Raw genomic sequence first — 22,132 nt, forward strand, 5'->3', positions numbered from 1 at the left:
ATCTTCCGCCAAAATTAAGTCGCTGCAGTCGAGTTGTGAGTGGATTCATATGAACTTGTAATTTTCTTCTTTCAAAGCAAAACTTTTTTTTCAATAAGTTTCACTATAAAAATATGCCAGAGTTTCTGGTGAGTACACCAAAAAATGTCCGAAATATAAAAGTTAACTATAAAATTGTTTTTATAATTGTTTATATAAAACTACTTATAACTCGATCGCAGAGCCGCTATTTATAGTACTGCAGCGGCGGATTAAGGAACTTGTAATTTTCTTCTTTCAAAGCAAAACTTTTTTTTCAATAAGTTTCACTATAAAAATATGCCAGAGTTTCTGGTGAGTACACCAAAAAATGTCCGAAATACAAAGGTTAACTATAAAATTGTTTTTATAATTGTTTATATAAAACTACTTATAACTCGATCGCAGAGCCGCTATTTATAGTACTGCAGCGGCGGATTAAGGAACTATGCTACAAAGAATCGTCTACCCCCACCACGGCAGTTTCAGGAAGTTTACGATCACAGTATCCGTAGATGTGCAGTATTAAACAGCTGTACTGATGTCATCACTACTTCCTACACCATAATAGGATTCTTCCGTCTGTTATTGCTCTTTGTTATTGATATTGTTATATATTTTTTCGAAAAATTCTTATATTTCTAATAGAAGATGGCAGATTATTTGGACATTGAAGCACAAGAAAGTGAGGTAAGTAATAAAATGATTCAATACGGCCATTTGTAAACATAGAATCTAATGTTTCATGATTTCGTAGGAGGAGGACCAACTTGATGTTAAAGAAAAGAAAAAACTTAAAAAATTAAAAGAGATGGAAGACAGTGAGGATGAAGATGATGATGAAGGTATATGAAAATGTTTGATACAAACAAGTATTTAGTTACTGCTTCTTTCAAAGCTTTTGAAGGTTCTAGAAAATACATTATTACTTTAGAATACATTAAATATTAGAATCAAGATTTATACATCATTAATAATATGTAAATTAATATTTACTAATACTTAAAAACATCTTCCTTTAAATTATATGTACGTTTAATATTTAGAAGATGAAGGAGAAGTTCCAGGACTTATTGATGATAATTCTATCGATGATGATAATGATGGCGAGGATAGTGATAATTCTAGAAAACGTAAAAAAAGTGATGATGAAGATTTTGATGATCGTTTAGAAGATGACGATTATGACCTACTTGAAGAAAATTTAGGAGTTAAAGTTGAAAGGGTATATATAGCTGAAAAAAAACTATATAAAATATTTCAAATTTATATTTGATACAATTTTTTAAATATTATATCATTTTTTAGAAACGTCGTTTTAAGCGTTTACGTAGAATACAAGATGAAGAGTCAGAAGTGGAAGAAGAAAGAGAAATAAATGATGAAAGAGATGCTATTGCCAACGAATTGTTTCAAGGTTCTGGAGACGTAAGTTTTTAAATAGAATGTATATTTGAATTATTTAGTAATTTACTAATTTAAAAAAATTAACTACTCTCATTTTGCTATATAGGAAGATGAAGAAAGAAGTGAAGTTAGCCATAGAGGTGAAGCGGAAGGGTATAGTGAGGAAGAAAGTGATGATGAAGACGATTTTATTGTGGATGGTGATGGAATACCCATAACTGAAAAGAGGAAAAAGAAAAGACCTGTATTTTCAGATGCGTAAGTACTGTTTCTATTCTTAAAATAAACTATAAAATTTCATTATGATATAGTTATTTATTTTTTTATTATATTTTTATTATAGTGCATTGCAAGAAGCCCAAGATATTTTTGGCATTGATTTTGATTATGACGAATTTGGAAAATATGGAGAGGATGCGTTTGAAGAGGAAGACGAAGATGAATATATTCATGGCGAGATAGGAAACCGCCCAAGGCCATCAAAAAAACATCTTAAGAGAAAGAGTACAAGGAAAAGTATTTTTGAAGTATATGAACCCAGTGAACTTATACGCGGACATTTCACCGATGTAGACAATGAGGTAATAATTCGAATTAATTTTAATTTATCATCAGTGATTGTAATTAAATTTAATATTATATTTATATAACATTATATATATATATATATACTATTATAACTTTTGTCTATTTTAGATTCGTACTACAGACATTCCTGAACGCATGCAACTTCGCGCTGTTCCCATTATACCTACAGTGGAAGGTTCGGATGAATTAGATCTTGAAGCCAAATGGATATATAAACAGGCATTCTGTCAACCAACAATTTCAATACAAGATTCTCATCTAAATGAAGAAGCCAAAGAAAGAGCTAAAAAGGGTCCGCAAACAATCGGCAAAATTAAGAAAGCCTTAGATTTTATGCGTAATCAGAACTTCGAAGTTCCGTTTATTGCATTTTATAGAAAAGAATATGTGTTGCCAGAGTTAAACATCAACGATTTGTGGAAAATTTATAAGTTTGACGTAAAATGGTGCTATCTGAAACAAAGAAAAGAAAATTTATTGAAACTCTTTGAGAAGATGAGGAATTTTCAATTAGATGAGATTATGAAAAATCCTGATGCTCCATTACCCGACAACATACGAGTTATTAAGGACAATGATATTGAACGACTTAAAAATGCTCATACTTTTGAAGAATTAAATGATATTTATCAACATTTTATGTTGTATTATAATCAGGATGTGTCATCCATGCAAGAAATTGCACATAAGAAGGAAAAACAAGCACAAAGGAAAGCTAAATTGGAAAAAAGAAAGCAACGACTTGCAGAAGCTGAAGAAAATGGAGATCTATCTGAAATTCCTGATGCAGAGGATGAAGAAGAAGAAATAGACGAATCATTAAAGCAGCCAGTTAGAAAAGGTCCTTACTATATTTGCAGAAAAGCTGGATTAGACGGATTTACTAAAAGATTTGGTCTCTCACCCGAGCATTTTGCTGAAAATCTTCGAGACAATTATCAACGTCATGAAGTAGATCAAGATCCAATAGAACCTGCAATAGTAGCAAATGAATTTTGTTCTGCAATATTTACGACAAGTGACGAAGTAGTTAAAGCTGCACAATTAATGGTTGCGATTCAGTTGGCGCACGAACCATTAGTTCGTAAATGTGTTAGAGAAATGTATATGGAAAGAGCAAAAGTATCCGTAAAACCAACTAAAAAAGGAATAAAGGAGATAGATGAAGGGCATGCCATTTATGGATTAAAATATCTTAAAAATAAGCCTGTACGGGATCTTGTTGGTGATCAATTCTTAAAACTAATTGTAGCAGAAGAAGATAAATTAATTACACTTTACTTTAGTGACATGATAGAAGGAAATACTAGCAATAATTATATCAATGAAATAAAGCAACTATATTATAGGGACGAATTTAGTAAAAGTGTCCAAGATTGGAATGCATTAAGAACCGGTAGTGTTGAAATAGCTTTAAATCGGATTATTATACCTCAATTGAAAAAAGAATTGAGATCCAATCTTTTGTTAGAAGCAAAAGAATGCGTTATGAAAGCGTGTTGCCGCAAAATGTACAATTGGATAAAAATTGCTCCATATACTTGTGAATTTCCTGATGAAGATGACGAAGATTGGAATACTAGCAAAGGAATTCGTGTGATGGGTTTGGCATATGTGCCTGATCCGTCTCAAGCAGCCTTTACTTGCATAATTTCTCCAGAAGGAGAATGTACTGATTACCTAAGATTACCGCATTTATTGAAACGTAAAAATAGTTTTAGGGAAAATGAAAAGATATTGAAAGAGGTAGACTTACTAGGAATCAAAAATTTTATTGCCACAAAGAAACCACATGTTGTGGTAGTAAGTGGTGAATCTAGAGAAGCATTAATGATAGTATCTGATATAAAAGAATGCATAGCTAATCTTGCAGAAGAAGAACAATTTCCTACAATCCCAGTGGAAATATGTGACAATGAACTTACTAAAGTTTATGCAAATAGTAACAGAGGTATATCTGAGTTCAGAGATTATCCAGAAGTATTAAGACAAGCTATATCTTTAGCAAGAAGAATACAAGATCCTCTATTAGAATTCTCTCAGTTGTGTACCATAGATGAAGAAATTCTGTGCCTTAAATATCATCCTTTGCAAGATCAACTTCCTAAAGATGATCTTATAGAAAATTTATATTTGGAATTTATAAATCGTATAAATGAAGTAGGAGTAGATTTAAATAAAGCAGTTCAGCAGCCTTATACAGCGAACCTAGTACAATTTGTGTGTGGCTTAGGACCTAGAAAAGGACAGGCTCTCATTAAGATTTTGAAACAAACTAATCAGAGACTAGAAAATAGAACACAGCTTATAACAGCATGTCATATGGGACCTAAAGTATTTGTTAATTGTGCTGGTTTTATTAAAATTGATACAAATAGTTTAGGAGATAGCACAGAGGCATATGTAGAAGTACTAGATGGCTCACGTGTACATCCAGAGACATATGAATGGGCAAGAAAAATGGCAGTAGATGCTTTAGAGTATGATGATGAAGATGCAAATCCTGCTGGTGCCCTAGAAGAAATTCTTGAATCACCAGAAAGATTAAAAGATTTAGATTTGGATGCATTTGCAGAGGAGCTTGAAAGACAGGGTTTTGGAAACAAGTGCATTACTCTTTACGATATAAGAGCTGAACTGAACTGTAGATACAAAGACCTCCGTGTACCTTACCAATCTCTAAATACTGAAAAATTATTTGATATTTTGACTAAAGAAACTCCGGAAACTTTCTATGTCGGTAAATTAGTTTTGGCAACAGTTGTTGGTATAAGTCATAGAAGACCTCAAGGAGATCAATTAGATCAAGCGAATCCTGTTCGAAATGATGAAACCGGATTATGGCAATGCCCATTTTGCTTGAAAAACGATTTTCCAGAATTGTCCGAGGTATGGAATCATTTTGATGCCGGTGCATGTCCGGGAAAAGCAACTGGAATTCGTTTAAGGTTGGATAATGGAATATCTGGATATATTCACGTAAAAAATCTGTCTGATAAACATGTCGCTAATCCAGAGGAAAGAGTACGTGTCGGACAAGTAATTCATTGTCGCATAATTAAGATCGAAGTAGAACGATTTAGTGTCGAATGTACTAGCAAGACGAGTGATCTTATTGATAAAAATCACGAATGGAGGTAAAGTATCAACAAATAATTATAATAACTTTATTTATAATCATTTCAACAAGTTCCTCAATTAATATTTTACGTGTATTCTTTTTAGACCTCAGCGAGACGTTTATTATGAAGCAGAGGCAGAAGAAAAAGATACGAAAACAGAGGAGGATGCTAAGAAATTGCAGCAACGACAAACTTATGTAAAACGTGTTATAATTCATCCTAGTTTCCATAATATAAGTTTTGCAGAAGCTGAAAAGTTAATGTTAACTATGAAGCAAGGGGAAGCAATAATACGACCTAGCAGTAAGGGATCCGATCATTTGACCGTAACATGGAAAGTCACAGAAAATATTTATCAACATATTGATATAAGGGAAGAAGGCAAAGAAAATACATTTTCTTTGGGTCGCAGTTTATGGATTGGCAATGAAGAATTCGAAGATTTGGATGAAATTATCGCTAGACATATTAATCCGATGGCTGCTTATACTTCGGAACTTTTAGATTTTAAATATTACAAAACAAGTGTAGAAGGCATTAAAGATAAAGCAGAAGAAATTTTGAAGGAACAGAAGAAGCAAAATCCTGGAGGGATACCATATATTGTGTCTGCAGCTAAAGTATGTTCGAAAATATTTAATATTTGCTTATATTCCTACTTCAAAATTTTTATTTTTCAATTAAATTAATATTTTTTGTTATACATTTTAGAATTATCCTGGAAAATTTTTACTTTCGTATTTACCACGAATTCGTTGCCGTCATGAATATGTTACTGTAATGCCTGATGGATTTCGATTTAGAGGTCAAATGTTTAGTAGAATAAATGACTTGTTCCGCTGGTTCAAAGAACACTTTAGAGATCCTATACCAGGACAAGCTACACCTGGTACTCCACATGGAACTATGACTTCCAGAACACCATACAATGGTACTCCAGGACTGAATGGTGAGTCTCATATTACTAAGAATTTAGATCCTATGATAATTTTTATTCTACTGAAATTAACTTCCTTTTTGTCTGTTTCTTTTTTTTTTCAGGAGTGAATCCAGATACAATACAGAGGGTAGCACAGAATATGCCACACCACTTGTTACATTCACTCTCAAAAGTAGCAAATCAAACTCCACATCATTATCCACCATACACTCCAGGAGCTGCTAGTGTTAATAACTATGGAATGTATGGAAGTACGCCTTATACACCTTCCGGCCAAACTCCGTTTATGACCCCCTACCATACACCACACCACACGCCCCATCATCCACAAACACCTAATCACTCTCAAGGACCATTCTTACAACCAATTCCTCCAGCAATGAATTCAAATTCACATAGAACTGCAAGATCACATAGATCTGTCTCTAGTACTTCTGATGCAACGAATTGGACAAAAGCGGCGGAAGCATGGGCTCGATCAAAGCAATCTTCAAAAGAATTGTAAGTTGTCTATATCAAAATATATCAAAAATCAATGAAATCATAATATATCAAAATATATCAAAATCATAATGAAATATTCATTTTCTAATTTTAGTAATACTACTCCAAGATACAATGAATCTAGAAAAACACCACGAAATCAGGAAGCTCAAAATGGGAGAGCAACTCCGCGCAATAGAACCCCATCTGCTCGTACTCCGTCTTATAAATCTCCTAGAGAAACTCCATTTACAAATTCTAGTCCCCGGAGTATGTCTCTAAGTGGAGATGGTACTCCCCTATATGATGAAAGTTGGTAATCATATGTTTTACATGTATATGTAGCTAGAACAATTGGTTATTTGAAACAATACTCTACTGAATAGAGTATACTTTATTAACAAAAGAAAAAGAGTTAGGTAAACCATAAATGTGTATGGTTCTATTTTCTGCCAATTGGCACAAAGCGTTTTCTATATCAAATATTTATTACTAGTACAAATTATACACTTTTTATAGAATCTTTTCTGAGATTTTTGTTACGAATGTTTGATCGAGAAGTGTCTAATGTATATAAATAAAAGGAGGAAATTAACAGAATTGACTTAATGCCAATTTTATATTTCAGTTTAGCAAAACATATCAAGCAAATGTTGTTTTCCCTCTTTATATGTACATAATGTTTGAAATATTCTACCTCAATGATATTACATCTCCAAACTATCAATTCTATACAATATATCTGTCTATATTTGCTCAAATATATCATATTACCATTTAGTTCCATAAATTATTCAAACACAGATACTGCCTTAATTCAAAAATATATGTATAAATTTTATTTGTATAATAATTGACTTACTATTGATGTATTAATCTAGGCACATGCAATTTTGATATATATTTTATTATAAAAGATTAGAAACATTAAACATGTGTTAAGTAAAATGTTCTTTCTTTCCAACCCTTCATAAACTAATGATCATAGTTACAAACGTCATCATTTTGACTTTGATTGATTTTTAATAATTGTTTAATGTATATAACAATAATATATATTTAAAAAATACTTTCAATATATATTAAAAAATTTGATAATGTATAAATAATCATACTTAGTACACAAAAAAAGCATGTTCCTTTGTTTTAAAGATTATTTTATAGTTATAAAACAGAATATATATGAAACATATACATGCATTTTATTAAATATTTTGCATAATGGTTTGCATAATTGACTGACATGATTTTAATAATGTAAACTGGCTACTTACTATAAAGAAAAATAAAACAAAATTTTCACATTTTTCAGTAATAAATAGAAATAAAAGTAATAATGATTAGTTAAAATCTTAACGAATATATGGCGTTTTCTCGTAAAATCATCGAAACCAGTTATAACGACTCGACCATATTTGGAACGGATTTTTACGTTCTGATGGTCGCACAACGGTCGTCGGTCATAACTTCCCACACATTGGTACGCACGTTGCTGGAGATGCAGACATATGATTCATCCAAAATGAATCTTTTTTGAACTGTGTGACTGTGTTTCAGTCAAAAATATAAATGCATGTATTTTCACAATGCTTCCACTGTACTATTATAGATTATTTATTATAAATTATATTTTAATCATAGAAATTGCATAAAATGATTCGCGATAATTATAAGCAATTCAATAAAATCATTAGGTCTTTTAAATTCATAAGTATATAATTAAATATTATCGAATTATGTATTTATGATAAATAATGACAAACATATCTTAATAAGACATAATGTGATATAACGTAAATATGAATAGAATACATTAAGGAAACTGTGATTACCTTGCTTAAGTACATTGTATTTACAATGGTTATCTTTTAAACAATGAAAACGGTACTGCGAATGCGTAGTAAAAGACCCGCGTGACACGTCCTGGTACAATTCAGCCAACGCTTCAAATTCAAACGAACCAATCTCGATGAACCGATCACTTAGTTTAACCAATGAGAACTCACGAATGTTCGAGCACTTTGACAAAATGTACGTATATGTCGTATGTGTAGCCGAACGTTCACCAGTGTGAATCGCTGAAATACACAGAGATACTTGCATGTCGCAATAAAAGCAGCCAGCAAGCCAGCAAGTCCACCGACCGTCCAGATCTCTTAGCAGTCCTAGCATTGTCAAGTGCGTGCGTGATTGTTCCTGTCGCAGGATCTACTTTTACTCTTCAATAATTACTTATTTATTCTTTTAAAGGGAAAACAGGTAAGTTAATTTGTTTATTTCCAATTTATGACGGTAAGCTCACGAGGTGATAAAGGGACGCCACCGAGTACGAACAAAGAGACACCGCTTATTCTAGTGTATGCTTAATCAATATTCAATACCAAACAAAGAGAGTGCTGTTGTTTTTGTATAATAACCCTAATCGACATCTTCCGCATTCGATTTACAGCGTGACTGCAGTACGTTTTTTCGAACGCGATCATGCGTAGAAGTAATCGTAACTTCGACTTTCCGTGATTGTATTTAAATAAATTTATTATAATATTTTTCGTAAAATATAGAAGAGAATACTGAAAACGATTTTTCGTGAAGTCACTGAACGTCAAGCCAAAGTAAATTTGACATATATTCGTGAGGCTGGTTCATTGCACTCTATATACTGTACATCGTACAGACAGCTTCGAATAATTTCAAATACCGTTTACTTCGTTTATGTAAGAATAACACGCAATAATGCCTTGTCTTTTCCTAGAAAGTTATTACCCTTTCATGGTATACAGGTGTATTATAAGACACTTCTTCCAGGAATAAAATCTTTTCGATCCTTGAGGAATTTGGCCACAATATAAATAGCATATAGTTTCCTTATATACCTCCTTTGTTTGAAATGAACTTTCTAGATGGGATTATTACATTAGAAATTGCAAAACATGTATGAAAGTTAATGTAGTTTACATGAAACAAGAAATAAATATTCGCAAAAAATACTATCTAGCTTTTTTCAAACTCAGTTTATAAAATGAAAGATATTCTTTTACAGTGATATACAGCTACGGCAGCAATGGCTACGGCTACTGAGTCGCCTGTTAACAACGAATGTAAGTGATGAAATCTTTGAACAAAGATATTAATCGATTATTTCCTATAACAATTTCTCCAGTTAACTCCAGATATTTGTGATCTATATCATACTATCTTGAGTATTAACAAAGAATTGCGATAAGGTATACAATATATACGTGACATGTACATTATACATCTTATATATAATACATAATATGTTTACGTTTCTTATTGTTATTTATCCAAATTGATAGCTTATTTTAAGAAAGTAATGAATATATTTTATCAAATATACATTCCATGCACGTTAAGTATATACATGTATACATTGTTCGATCTTCTACAATCAGTATGTACTACACGTCAACGATGTTATTTACGATACGATAGTTCGATACACCTATATACATATTTATATATTTGTAACGACGACTTTCTTCCAGTCATTGTTCTGTCGAGTTTCGTAAATCGCCACGAGCAATGAGCCAAAATTCCGTGTCGAATAAAAAGGTAGTCGTGAATTGTATGTAATACGATTTTTACACTTTTGGATGACAAAGTCAGTACGACAAAGGATCGTTAATTAGGAAGGCAATTTAGATGGCAGTAGGAACACACCCTAAGGCAGCGAAAAGTAGATAGTTGCTGAGAAGAGGTCAGAGCCCTCCATTGGCGTCCTCGGAGAAGTGCAGCCTGCACTTCACCGTGGCAACTGCAGCTTGTCTCAACTGCAGTGCTTGAACGCCTTTCAGTGGTTCTCAACTACCAGCAATTTTAATATATAAAAATGTGTTTCTTCAGTAAATCGCTGTTGCGATATTTTTATATTTGTGCAAATAGAGTATTTATTCTATCTAAACATGATAAATTGTTGTATTTTCACATTTTGTTCTTTTTATAGTTATATTATATACTTCAGCTCTTAAGATTGCTTGATATATTAGTTCAGACGTAATTTAAAGTTTCCTTGTAACTGTAGAGTCAATATTTATGAGCGTGACTTTTTATGATTGTCATATTGGAGCTGAACATTTTTTTTCCTCTGGAAGGCTTTGATAGTCAATACCGATTAAATAAAATATAGAAAAATGATACAATGATGAGTTAAACACAATTTAAAAAATTATCAAAAGATTATATGAAATTTAAAAAATGATCAAACGATGGATTATATGAAATTTAAAAAATAATCATTGCATTACAACCTATCTCCAGGTTTGTTCTAAATTTTTTACAGAATGGAATATAATGTAAGATACATATAACGAAACATACGTGCTCCATGGGTTAAGATTTTTTTATGTATTAATTGAATGCGACAATTCTATAGCTATCTGTAATTTCGCAATGCGAATAATTATATGGAAAGTGATTGTATTGATCTTTCATTATCGGACTGTACATGGTGTAACGGGACCCGCATAAGTGTTGTGTATCGATAAATAATGCTGTTTCACAATTGAACGCTGTGTCAGCTGCTAGCGTGCGATTTGAAGCCTCGCTCCTCGCTCTTTTCAGATCGGCTTCTCTCGTCGTACCGAAGGATGAGATTCAAGTTTCTCTTACACGCGTGAAAGAGAGCAGTTCGGTTAACTCTCGGTAGTATTTAAACAGCGTACACATGGTAACATCGAAGTGCGTAGGTTAATCTGATTGTCTGGTGCAAGATATATCGGATGAAATGTCCATAAGTGATTTCCCTCGGTGAAACTCACCGTTGAATTTCTTCCTACCTTAAAGGGTATGCGACGATAAACCATATTTTAAAACGATGCACCTTTCTTGACTGGTCAACTACAACTTTTACTTCTATTTCTTGTCTTTCTTTTCATTAACGCTTCTTTAAATCATCCAATTAAACGTAACGAGCGAGTGAAACTCATTAAACATCGTATGAGATCGAGACATTCCATGGATCTCCTTTTCCTCTTCGGGTAAATAGATTTTTTAACGAATTGCTATCGGGCAGTTGTTACTTATTATTTATTTGCTTGAGAATAAAATGATTTTCTTTGGTGTACAAGGGAAATGTAATAGTATTAGTATCATCTGCTGTCAGCTGTACAGTGAGATTTAAATGAAGATATCAGAAAGGTTGAAATTTAAAAAGAATCCTTGGCAAACGGCGAGATTCGGTTTCGAGGTACTTCCATTAGAATACGTCACTCCGATTTCTGCGCAATTTACCACGGTTCGTGACCAGTAGAAAAAGGGGCGACTGCATTATTAACATCGCCTGTTCCCTCGTTCCGAGTTCTGAAAATATTCCACGATATCGATCCACGTGTAGGAGATTCATTCATTTTACGGCATATCCTTCGATTGTAATGCGTCACGGAGTTCCGACATTGCAATTGTTCGATCGTTTCTGTCAAATGGAAAAGTTTACGGAACAACGAGTATCGTTTGCGTCCTACATTTTCTGGCTCCGATTTGTTTTAGTATTGTTTTCTACATTTGTTTCGACCGATTTTACCAATTCGTGGGATTATTAAAATACTGCGAAAAATAACCACAGAGGATAAAAAAAGATGAATACGATGTACGGTCAGTCGGATCCGAAGATACGAAGGGTGTGTCCATAGACAAAACAGAAGATACAGTTTCGTAAAAAGAGCAATCTATTTCGAGTGTCAATGTAGAGCTATCGAGAAGGGCAAAAAATATTGATGGATCGTTTAGATATGAGGGGTGGGTGAACGACTGAATTATTCCTCGCGAAACGAAATCACGTTCTACGTCGATCGAAGAAATATAACAATAAAGTCGAAGTTGAAGTTTTATCAAATGTCAGGAAATTAAGAGGCTTTTGTGTGTTCCGAGGGTTCAAGTAAATTCAAGTAGAAGTGCTTAACACAGATACCGGAACAATCGAAACAAGGTTTCTCAGCACTCTACAAATGCTCTTCAAGGCGCATACTGCAAAGTCGTCAGTTCGAAGATCGCATCCTCGGTGTCGCAACCAAGCAAGGGCAGGATCTAGCGAGCGGTAGGGCTTGATTTATAGTTGCGAAATAGGGCGCCGGTTATATAAAATATTCGCAAACTTTCAAATCGATATGCTGCGGGAAAATGATTAACTCAAAGATCTTTAGATACTGTAATCTCATCTCTGTACAATATTACGATATTATTTCACTACATTTTCTTACAATTCTATCAGTTATACAAAAGAAAATGTTCGAAAGAAATCTATCGATTATATGTGTAAGAACTACCATATCTTCGATGATAGATATTCCAGCTACAGTTAAACGAAATTCAATTTCAATATTTTCGATAATGATCTAATTCTAACTTTAATTCTTACTAATTCTAACATAGCAAAAATTAAACGCGGGACTACGCTTCGACAAACTGCGGAATGTGGCAAAGATCGTGATAAGAAGATATCGTCCATTGATCAGCAGGCTGGTGGTACGAGGTTGAGTCAAAGTATAAGAAGCTTGACGGTGGTTGGAGTTAGACAGATGGTATTTTACGCCTCCACGTAGCTTCCACACGTGCCTAGCGACCGGCAGCCGGGTCCACGATATAGGCATGTTAAGGTTGCTCGAGGTGGAGGTTGGAGGTTGGAGGTTAGTAGAGGTGGAAGGGTGGCTTGTCGTCGGGTAGGCTACTCGCTGCAGTGGGGAGTGGTCTGCCACGACTAGGGGCGCAAGAGGCGCCAGTCGGTGGATATTGAGCGACGCCCGGCGTCGTGGCGCACTGTACGGATCAGTCGCCCTCCAGCCACCGCCCCAGATACGAGTTCAGCCACTTCCGGCCTTTCTTCTTGCTCGTTGGACGTGTCCTCTCGCCGACTCTTCTGCGCTCCCTTTTTTCATTCTCGTAGCCGTTTTCGCCAAGCTCTTTAATTTCGCTAAATACGGACCACGATTCGCGGGCAGCAGCGAGTAAACAAACGCTAGAAATATGCTGATCGGTCTTGTGCGCGATTCAGTGCTGCAGTGCTTCTGTCACAGCTGCAAAGCACCTTTGGGCATCGTAGGTGAGTTCTTTATTTGATAAAAATTGTCGTCTTTGCTAGGAAGGAGGATGTGCAACCGATCTTCGTATTTTCTTCTTTTATTTTTTATCTTTTTGTTTCTATGGTAATTCATTTGCGGGCTATGCAGAGAACTAGTAGGGGAGGAGGAGTCGATATCGCGGTGAATGACTCCTACGATCGAAGTGATCCGCTAAATTCGTGACCAGACATTTCTTTTAATCTAATTTTATATGGTATCGTTGCATGCAGTTTTACGTGGAATTTTTTCACCTCTATTCATTCTCGCTACTTACTACCTTTGATATCGCGATCGTTAAATCAATTCTGTAACAACTCCTTGTTTATTTTATTCGTCTTACCTGCCTTGATTTTTTCAATTAAAAAAAATGTAAATTATCAATAACTCCTTTTGCTTTTGACAAGGTTCGAATATGTTATGTTTAAATAACTTTGAGGCACAAAGAAACGTGACGATTTCCTCCTCGAACATCCCTCAAACGTTCTCCTTTTAAATACATGTTTTTTGAACTTGATGGTCGGTGTATTTTTACCGCAGTCTACGGTGGTCGATATCACGTTGGTATCGTATTATCTTAGGTACCTGCAGTTCGATCAATTTCTCTACCCTCTACCAATTGGTACTCGTAGTGTACTCGTGTATCATCGATATTACTATCCACATCAAAAGTTTATTACACCGGTAGCATCATTATTCTCCATTATATTTTTTATATAACTCAATATTACATAATTTGGTGTGTTAATATTATTTTTGTTTTATTATTTTCAAAGCTTGGCGTATACTTTAACACAATAAGCACGGTAATTTGATCGAATCGATATTTCCCATCTTAAATCTTGACTTATGTTGAGCTTGTGCAGATACCTATACAGATTTAAGAAATAGTCGGTACGAATGTGCTCCATGAGGAAAGCTTCCACAAAATTCGCTACGATCGGGGTGCGGCCCAAGATGGCCACCCTTGGCTTTGTTGACCTTTGTTAACCGATAGGAGACGGTTGCATCGATTTCCCGTTAATTAAAACACGATTCCTATTTCCCTGGTCCCTACGGTAATACGACACTCATTGATTCTCAATTTTCGAAGCGGGAGGCAGAAGGGGCAATGCGCCCTTCAAGAAGCCCAGCGGCAAAGGAAAACCGCGAACCAAGCAACCGAAGAAAGTAAAGTTCATCAGTGAGTATACGTCGTTTTTTAATTAACGAGTCTTGCCGTCGATCCATTAACTTTCGAATTGCACCAGTACCTACGTAATCGGACGCTTAATCGCGTTTGAATTAAGTTTAATTAACAGCGCTTGACTTTTACTCAAGAACCGTATAAAGTCGATGATGTGGAAAGAAAGTAGAAAGCTTTATCGTTTAACGATATATCCTTGTTATTTTATATGTTATTGCTTGCTAGACGGTATTTTATCGATTGAAAATTGCACAACCTTTTGATCGATTTTCCGTGCAAATTGCGCTCGCTGCAAAGTGCAACGAACTCGAGTCGAATAGTCGCCAATATGTCGCCGGTGAATTATAAATCGAAGGCGGCGAATGTCGGAGAACGCTCCGTTGCGGTGTACGGTAGGGTGGCCGCTGAAAGGTGCGTGTGCCGACGCTAGACGTCGCGGCGCCTAGAGACAATCGTCTCGTGGGCTGATCGATCCTTCCTTCTTGTGGTCTGAGTCATACTTCCGTAACTCGTGCACTTCGAAGCGAACCCGAGATGAATGGGATCGAGAAATCTTCCGCCAAAGTGGATTGTGTCTCGCCGGCCTGGGGGACTGGATGTTTTTAATTGCACCTTGCGCTCGATGGGGGACGCGTAAAATAATTAATGAATCATGAAGGTTTACCATCCCGTCGTTATGCGTATGTAGATTTTTGCTACGTTACGAGTAGCGATAATTAATTTGTTTTGCACTTACGCAATTGGTTGATTTAATGAAAATTAATTCTTCAATTATGTTAACATTTGAATAATTGTTTTTAATTTGTAAAATTGTACTCAAGTTAGTATGTTTAATATATTGAAGCAAATATTATTAATAATTCTGACTAATTCCAAGGATTTGAAATTAACAATATATTTACCGATACATTTTGCTTATTAACGCGTTTATAGCAACTGAGATTCGATGCCAAGAGAAGTCCAAAGGTGGATTGTGCTATGAGGTAATCTTAGCAGAGCCAACAGTACAGAAGAGAGCACCGTCACCCCCACAGACAAGTCCGACTCAACAAGTCGCTATTGAAGACAAGCTTCGAGCAGCGGAGGAAAGAAGACTTTCTTTGGAAGCTCATAAACTTGCTGCTCTTGCTGCTAAGCTTAGCAAAATTGAAGAGGCAGCTCGCAAAAAAGATGAACTTAGCGCTGCTTTCATTGCTGCGACGCGTGAATCTTTAGATGCTAAGATGAATAATACAGAAGAGAAGCGAGAGGCGCACATTGCGGAACTGAAAAACAAGTTGAAAGAGCACGTTAGTTGAGATCTTCCTTTATTTGCATATATTCATCGAATAAATGTTATCATGTTTTTTCTATTTTTGATTATAGTTAGAAAGTGTAGAGAAAACTCGCTTGAGCCTTGAACAGCAGACTCAGGAGGTTCGTTGTGCCGTTGAAGAAAAGCTGAAAACTGCCGCCGCTCAACGGGACGAGAATATTAAGAGGATGCTGGATCGTCTAAAAGAACATGTCAGTCTTCGATATTATTGATTAGTAAAATAAAATATCCTTTTATATATTATTTAATCTCATTTTTTTATTATTAGGAGGAGCAAGTTGCCCGCGTACGCCAAGGACTAACCGAGCGTGTGCAACAACTTGAATCTCAGATTCAAGGCAAGTTAGATCAAGCTCACGAACGCCGTCAGAATATTGAACGCGAACAGAAAGAGAAGCTGCGCATTCATGTAAGTCGTATGCATTATTCATTAACTTAGACTTTTGTATTAGTTTTATGGGTTTTCTATTAGATTGTTTTGGCAACTACCAGGAAGGATTTCTCGCTTCTGTAGAAGTAACACCTGTTTTGGTCAAGTTTTGAAAACACGAGTACACGGGAATGTAGTTTTCCAAACTTGGTTGTTTTCTTAGTGGAAATCCTTTCTTACACACTGTCGACAATGTTACCCAATAAGGGAATTTGAAATGGTCGTTTAGAACACTGTGAAGATAGCAAAAGTGCGTCAGATGGCGGATGAGTGCGCCACGAGAGAACTTCTGGTGAAAAAGTTCGAATTTGACAAGAGGGTTTCTACTGCGGAGCAGAACCGACAGCGAGAGATTCAACGTCGTGTGCAGGCTATTCGCCAGCATGTAATTTCGCCCTCTTTTTGTTGATTCAATATTCTTATTGTCTCTCACCTCCTACCACCATGAGATATTGGCTTATATTATACCCGTTTCGTTGATTGAGTTTCAGTAGAAATTTTATGAACTTCAGTAGCATACGGTTATCATTAGAACGTTTAATGAATTTTAATCGTGCTTTGTCATATTATGTTGCAGAAAATATTCCTCATAGGAATTCAGTTATATTATGTATAATTATATATCTAATTTTTTATCATTTTCTTTTCAGCATGATCCTGCATTTATGAGCTACTATACCTGATGGATGTTAGCTTAATATCACCTCTAGCATGATACATTTAAACATTATTTTAGAATAGTTGAATCTCGTAAACTTACGCTTAAAATATCATTCCTATTTTTCTTGTTCTAAAGGAGAGGCGCGCCGAGATGGTAAGACAGAATAAGGCAGCTCTGTCCGAGCAATCTGTCCTGCCTGCTGAAAAGGAAACTGCCAGTTCTGGGTAAACATAACGTCATTCTTGATCGCTATCCTCGTTAAAATACCTTTTCATCGTTATAAAATTGGGGAAAGAGGAGAGCGGGATTTGACTACCGCTTGCAGAGTCACTCGCTGAATAGATCGTCGGAGTTACGTGTTTGAATTTTGAAATAAACTAAAACTAAGGAGTTGCACTCGCTGTGCTTTACGAGACTCCATTACGCTTGGTGCCATTTTCGTTCGCTGGAAGAAAATTAAGGAACTTAATGCAAGCGATTTAATCGTAGTTGGAGAGATTTGCAATTTTAACGGCTTTATTTTATTACAGTTAGATAAAACATTCAAAATGATTCAAAGAAACGTTTATATTATGGAGAATTAACTGGTTATTTTTCTCCCACTTACTACTCGTGCAAAGAATATCACTGTCTTTATCTAACTACACTCATTTCTTTTTTTTAAATGTACACGAATACATAGACGTAAGCCCTAACCTTAACCTAATCCTAACCTCGGTTGAAAGATAGGACATGTAAAATATTTTCAGTTATAATGTGCCTACCACTTACACGATTGTGGATCTTCTAGAAGGTGGCATTAAAAATATCTTATATGTTTGTGATCAATTGTGTATGTTGGAGTCTAATATTTTACAACTTTTATAATGCTTGTTTCAGTACATTTCCTTCTTTTGATACCTACAATGTTGTTATTTCATTAATTACCCCGTTAAAAAACTATTCTGTTTATATTTGAAATTAAAAAAGGTCATAGTGATTATCGGAGTTAAACGTTAAAAAATTTTTTCTCCTGATAAAGACTTTTTTTATCCTTCATTTTTTTCTTACATAGTTTTTGATTTCTGCTTTTGTTCGTTAAAAAGTTTGCTTTTATTCGTAGATTAATCATAGAGTACTACCGCTAAATTAGATCGTAAGTGGTAATTGCGACCATATGTGTGTACAGTACAGTACATATATGATAAGTATATGTGTATGGTTCGTGCCGACATGTAAGCACACTTATAATATATATAATAGTGCTTTATACTAGGCTTGAAAACTTTAAAACCATTTTGTACTCGATCATTGTAATATTACTGCGCTAACAGGACAACAACATTTACGAAATATGTAGTCTAATTGAATATGATAATATGATGCTTCTGTGATGACTTAATTATTTGTCAAAATGTGTAGTCTTTAAGTGAGAGTGTGAGAGAGAGAAAGGAGGAGCGAAAGACATTTGATTCCTCTATGCTTGTATGGATACCGTGGCTTAGGGGCCTTAATTTCGTTCGCATTATATATCATCGCTGGAAGTATTTAAAAATATAACAAAATCCGTATCAGGGCAAAGTTTTCACAGAAATTTTCCTTCGCGTAATGAAATAGTCAGCTGATGGTTCCTCGGTCTTTTAAGATACTCGTATATATATAATGGGGATACCACAAATGGAAGGAAACTTTTAGCTTTGGTCACGGTATCGTCACAAAATAAAAGGAGTAAAAAGAAAATATGTCGCAGTGATATTGCAACCGATATCCTACGGTCTTAGATATTGATACTACACAAAAAATTTTTACAAAGGGCTATTGCAGAAATGTTAACGCGAGAAAAAATAAATTAATTAAAAAACAGAGATTGAAAGGAAAAAAAGAAGCATTAGAACTTTTACGTCGACGAATATATAACTGTAACCTACATTGCTGAGTGTTGCGGTTAATTCGGCACGTGTTGCAATGTCAAGAAAAGGACGAAAAGTTTTGATTTTTCTTGTAGTTATGACACGTGTCGAATGACGTCTATTTTTGCATAATTGTTGTGATCTTTTGCAAAATGTATTTCGTATAATTATTATATAGATGCCCGACGTATGTATGTTATGATTGTCTTTTTCGATCTACGTTATGATATATAAATATTATAGATTTCTACGCGATGGTATATATATATATATGGTATATATATATATTATACGGTTATGATATGTACGTATGGTTTCTTGTGAGCTTTGGTAATTGTCTTATAGTGGTGCGAAGAAGCAAATCAATTCTTGCAAAACCATTATTGCAAAATAAATTTTTATTGGATCAGAAATATATCGCGAGAAACCAATTTCTTAACGATATATTGATTGCCTTTGATATTCTTTGTTCAATTTTTAGTTCGGATAAATGTGTTCGTGAAAGAGAACCTGATTGTGTGAAGTAAACGGACATACCTACACGCACTTACGTTTGTTTGTTTTTATTACAAATTCCCTTTGAATTCCCTTTGAGTGCTCCTCTTTGATATATATCATAAATTAGAATATCTTCATTTTACAAACTTTTTTATTTTAACTTAAATTTAAAAATTTTTTTATAACGCATAGATCTTGGCGCCGCGATTTTATAACTCATGATTTAGATATAACCGACTATCGATAAAACAGATTATTTCAAAATCTTGCCAGTGCCGCTTAATTTGTAATGAATCACAAGGCCCCGCTTATTGTGAAAAAAATATATGACATTCTTATAATAATAATGTTGCTTCTTATATTAATATTAAGTGTTAGCAAGTTTCGTATAAAATATTGCACGTAACAAATTGCTTACAATTTTCTCATAGCTTTATAATTTTAGAATTAAATGTTTCAAATATAAGGAAAGCATAGATACGTCACCAAGATCTACGTGACGTCATAGGCTGTTGAATGGCCGAAAGCCAAAGGCTAAACGAAACGTCGAGGCAGGCTTTATAGCTGAGTAGGTAGAGGGCAAATGGCTGCCGTGTGGGTGAATAATAATGCGTAGCCAGTGTAAGACAAGTGATAAAAATCGTGATAAAGTGCGTGTACGATGTTACTGAAGGGCCGATTATCGGAGAAGAAGAACCGGAGGCATCATGGGAAAAACACCAAAGCCACAGCCGGTAAGTGGATAGATTGGTATACCAGGAAATTTGCGAAATGGTTCGCCTGCCAGTCGACGAGATAGCCCTGCTGCGTTCTCGGTCCCTCTAATCGTTTTCCATGGTATCAACACAACATGGCCGAACATGTGAAGATTAATTACGTGATATTAACTTACATGTAGTGAATAAATATAAGAGAAATTTCCAACAAAAGTGTATTCAATGTAAACGATACTTCTATATGCGTGTCAAAAATTCATAGAAGCATAAATGTTTGAACCATAAAATGTCAAGATAAATATATATTTAAAAAATATGTATTTCTTGGAGTAAAAAAATATCTTTCGTATTATGTTTATGAAATTTAATCATAGAATACGTGATTGGAATGTGTCAGTTTCAAGGTTATGTACAAAAGCGTGCACACTTTAAGAATCGTGTATTTGTAGTTTACTCCACTAAGATGGCGGCTAATTTGTTGAAGTAATAATCATTAAGTTAAATAGTAATCGTGATTAAGATAGAATGTTGTGGTTTTATACATTATTTCCAAGGATAATACATGCTACAAAGCAGCTAGTGAGGTTATGCTGTTTTCAATATGGATGCCTCACACGCTTGCATGTATAAATGCATTTCGTTTTGGTGTGTGTTAGTAAACATGATTCACTGTTGTTTCTGTTACTTCAGTTATTTCCCTAATACTCGGCCTTGGTATGAATTAAATAATGGGATAGGATAGTAACATCATTTGGTTTCAAATTCAAGTGAATTTAAGAATGAGGAGCGAATGTTGACTATACATCGAATATGTATACGATTATTATCAATGGATCTGAACTTCGTCTCTTGGATTGACATGCATTGTTATTAACGATGAAATATCGTCGTTATCGTTTAACAATAGTTGTTTTCTTCACTCGAATGAAACACCATATCTTCGTAGAATATTATCACGTTAGAGTTTGCCAGACATTGGCCTTTTTACATATTAACTGCGTAGCTATTAATTTTACAAGTAATTACATTTTTCCTGTAGAAAACGAATTGTATATGTTACGTTCGTATTTCTAGGTAAACAAGCTTCCAAGAATGTTAGTCACTTACACAACAGTATTCGTTAATTAATATTTAATTGCGTGGATTTACTAGAAAGAGTGCACCATATAACTATTATTATATATGATATGTATATATATGTAGATCCACAACATTAATCGTTAGGTGTTATCCACGCCAGTACATATATATGTATGTATGTATAACCTGTTTCGCACAATATGCATTACTAATATGTACGCATTAATGACATAGTCTCGTTTTGCTTTAATCTCATACAATATTATTATGCGTTCGACCAAAAGTTGCTTTCACTTTCCTTGAAAATATATCATATTTTCGTGTTCGCCACTTCATATACCGGTAATAGTATTCTAAAAATAGTATGTATGTAGCTTGTGTACTACGACTAAACACTTTTAACTACATGGATAATTTTACGAGATATTTATAGATTTAATTGAGCGGAATCCTCGATCATAAAATTATTTCAATACTATTCCGAACGAGATCCCAGTTCGTTTCGCGCATGTCACACGGAAAGTGCGTGTTAGTGAAACCGTGAAAATGCATTCTTAGCATGCTGTGATAAGAATAGAGCAAGGAAGATAGAGTAAGATAACAAATAGAGGAGAGGTACGTACACGTTCGTACGTAATCGGCGCACTTATGTGAACAAGTGTGTGCATGCATACCGTCACTATGCCATATGGAAACATACATCCAATAGCCTCACACAAGGATAATTGT

At 34.6% G+C, this 22,132-nt stretch overlaps 3 protein-coding genes across 7 annotated transcripts in view; all 3 read left to right on the forward strand.

Moving 5' to 3' along the window:
* Window positions 1-186: 186 nt before the first annotated feature.
* Window positions 187-7,162, forward strand: LOC117233020 (transcription elongation factor SPT6-like). 2 transcript variants are annotated; one of them, XM_033492862.1, is made up of 11 exons: window positions 187-708; window positions 776-863; window positions 1,065-1,243; window positions 1,327-1,446; window positions 1,532-1,683; window positions 1,769-2,006; window positions 2,122-5,150; window positions 5,239-5,755; window positions 5,847-6,084; window positions 6,177-6,576; window positions 6,674-7,162. In XM_033492862.1, exons 1-11 carry the CDS (start codon window positions 670-672, stop codon window positions 6,876-6,878), a joined length of 5,205 nt encoding a protein of 1,734 aa, XP_033348753.1. In that variant the 5' UTR covers window positions 187-669; the 3' UTR covers window positions 6,879-7,162. The 2 variants fall into 2 exon arrangements, with proteins under 2 accessions (XP_033348753.1, XP_033348755.1); XM_033492864.1 differs by having other exon boundaries at window positions 1,068-1,243.
* A 1,462-nt stretch (window positions 7,163-8,624) lies between these two features.
* Window positions 8,625-19,659, forward strand: LOC117233024 (stress response protein NST1). Of its 3 annotated transcripts, none has more exons than XM_033492874.1 (7): window positions 8,625-8,817; window positions 9,599-9,656; window positions 15,748-16,103; window positions 16,180-16,320; window positions 16,398-16,538; window positions 16,789-16,944; window positions 17,356-19,659. In XM_033492874.1, the coding sequence occupies exons 2-7, from the start codon at window positions 9,620-9,622 to the stop codon at window positions 17,446-17,448; spliced, it is 924 nt and encodes a 307-aa protein (XP_033348765.1). In that variant the 5' UTR covers window positions 8,625-8,817; window positions 9,599-9,619; the 3' UTR covers window positions 17,449-19,659. The 3 variants fall into 3 exon arrangements, with proteins under 3 accessions (XP_033348765.1, XP_033348766.1, XP_033348764.1); XM_033492873.1 differs by lacking the exons at window positions 8,625-8,817; window positions 9,599-9,656 and adding exons at window positions 13,289-13,612; window positions 14,722-14,811; XM_033492875.1 differs by lacking the exons at window positions 8,625-8,817; window positions 9,599-9,656; window positions 16,789-16,944 and adding exons at window positions 13,288-13,612; window positions 14,722-14,811.
* A 113-nt stretch (window positions 19,660-19,772) lies between these two features.
* The window catches only part of LOC117232933 (nuclear factor of activated T-cells 5), a 58,632-nt gene continuing 56,272 nt past the window's right edge, over window positions 19,773-22,132 (forward strand). Inside the window, exon 1 of one of the 2 annotated variants that reach the window (XM_033492725.1) lies at window positions 19,773-20,341. In XM_033492725.1, the coding sequence (XP_033348616.1) occupies window positions 20,315-20,341 (27 nt within the window). In that variant the 5' untranslated portion in view covers window positions 19,773-20,314. The remainder of the gene's footprint in view (window positions 20,342-22,132) is intronic. The other variant, XM_033492719.1, reaches the window with a different exon arrangement.

Source organism: Bombus vosnesenskii, unplaced genomic scaffold (assembly GCF_011952255.1).
Source record: "Bombus vosnesenskii isolate JDL3184/JDL3185 unplaced genomic scaffold, Bvos_JDL3184-5_v1.1 scf7180000013294, whole genome shotgun sequence".
In the NCBI taxonomy this organism is placed as follows: Eukaryota; Metazoa; Arthropoda; class Insecta; order Hymenoptera; family Apidae; genus Bombus; species Bombus vosnesenskii.

Excerpts from the sequence above, each read along its gene's own strand:
- LOC117233020 (XM_033492862.1), top strand. The coding sequence starts at position 670 with ATGGCAGATTATTTGGACATTGAAGCACAAGAAAGTGAG. Across the intron at positions 2,007-2,121 it reads TCACCGATGTAGACAATGAG|ATTCGTACTACAGACATTCC; the intron begins GTAATAATTCGA and ends TGTCTATTTTAG. Across the intron at positions 5,756-5,846 it reads ATATTGTGTCTGCAGCTAAA|AATTATCCTGGAAAATTTTT; the intron begins GTATGTTCGAAA and ends TATACATTTTAG.
- LOC117233024 (XM_033492873.1), top strand. The coding sequence starts at position 13,537 with ATGCTGATCGGTCTTGTGCGCGATTCAGTGCTGCAGTGCTTCTGTCAC. Across the intron at positions 16,104-16,179 it reads AAAACAAGTTGAAAGAGCAC|TTAGAAAGTGTAGAGAAAAC; the intron begins GTTAGTTGAGAT and ends TTTTGATTATAG. Across the intron at positions 16,539-16,788 it reads AAGAGAAGCTGCGCATTCAT|AACACTGTGAAGATAGCAAA; the intron begins GTAAGTCGTATG and ends ATGGTCGTTTAG.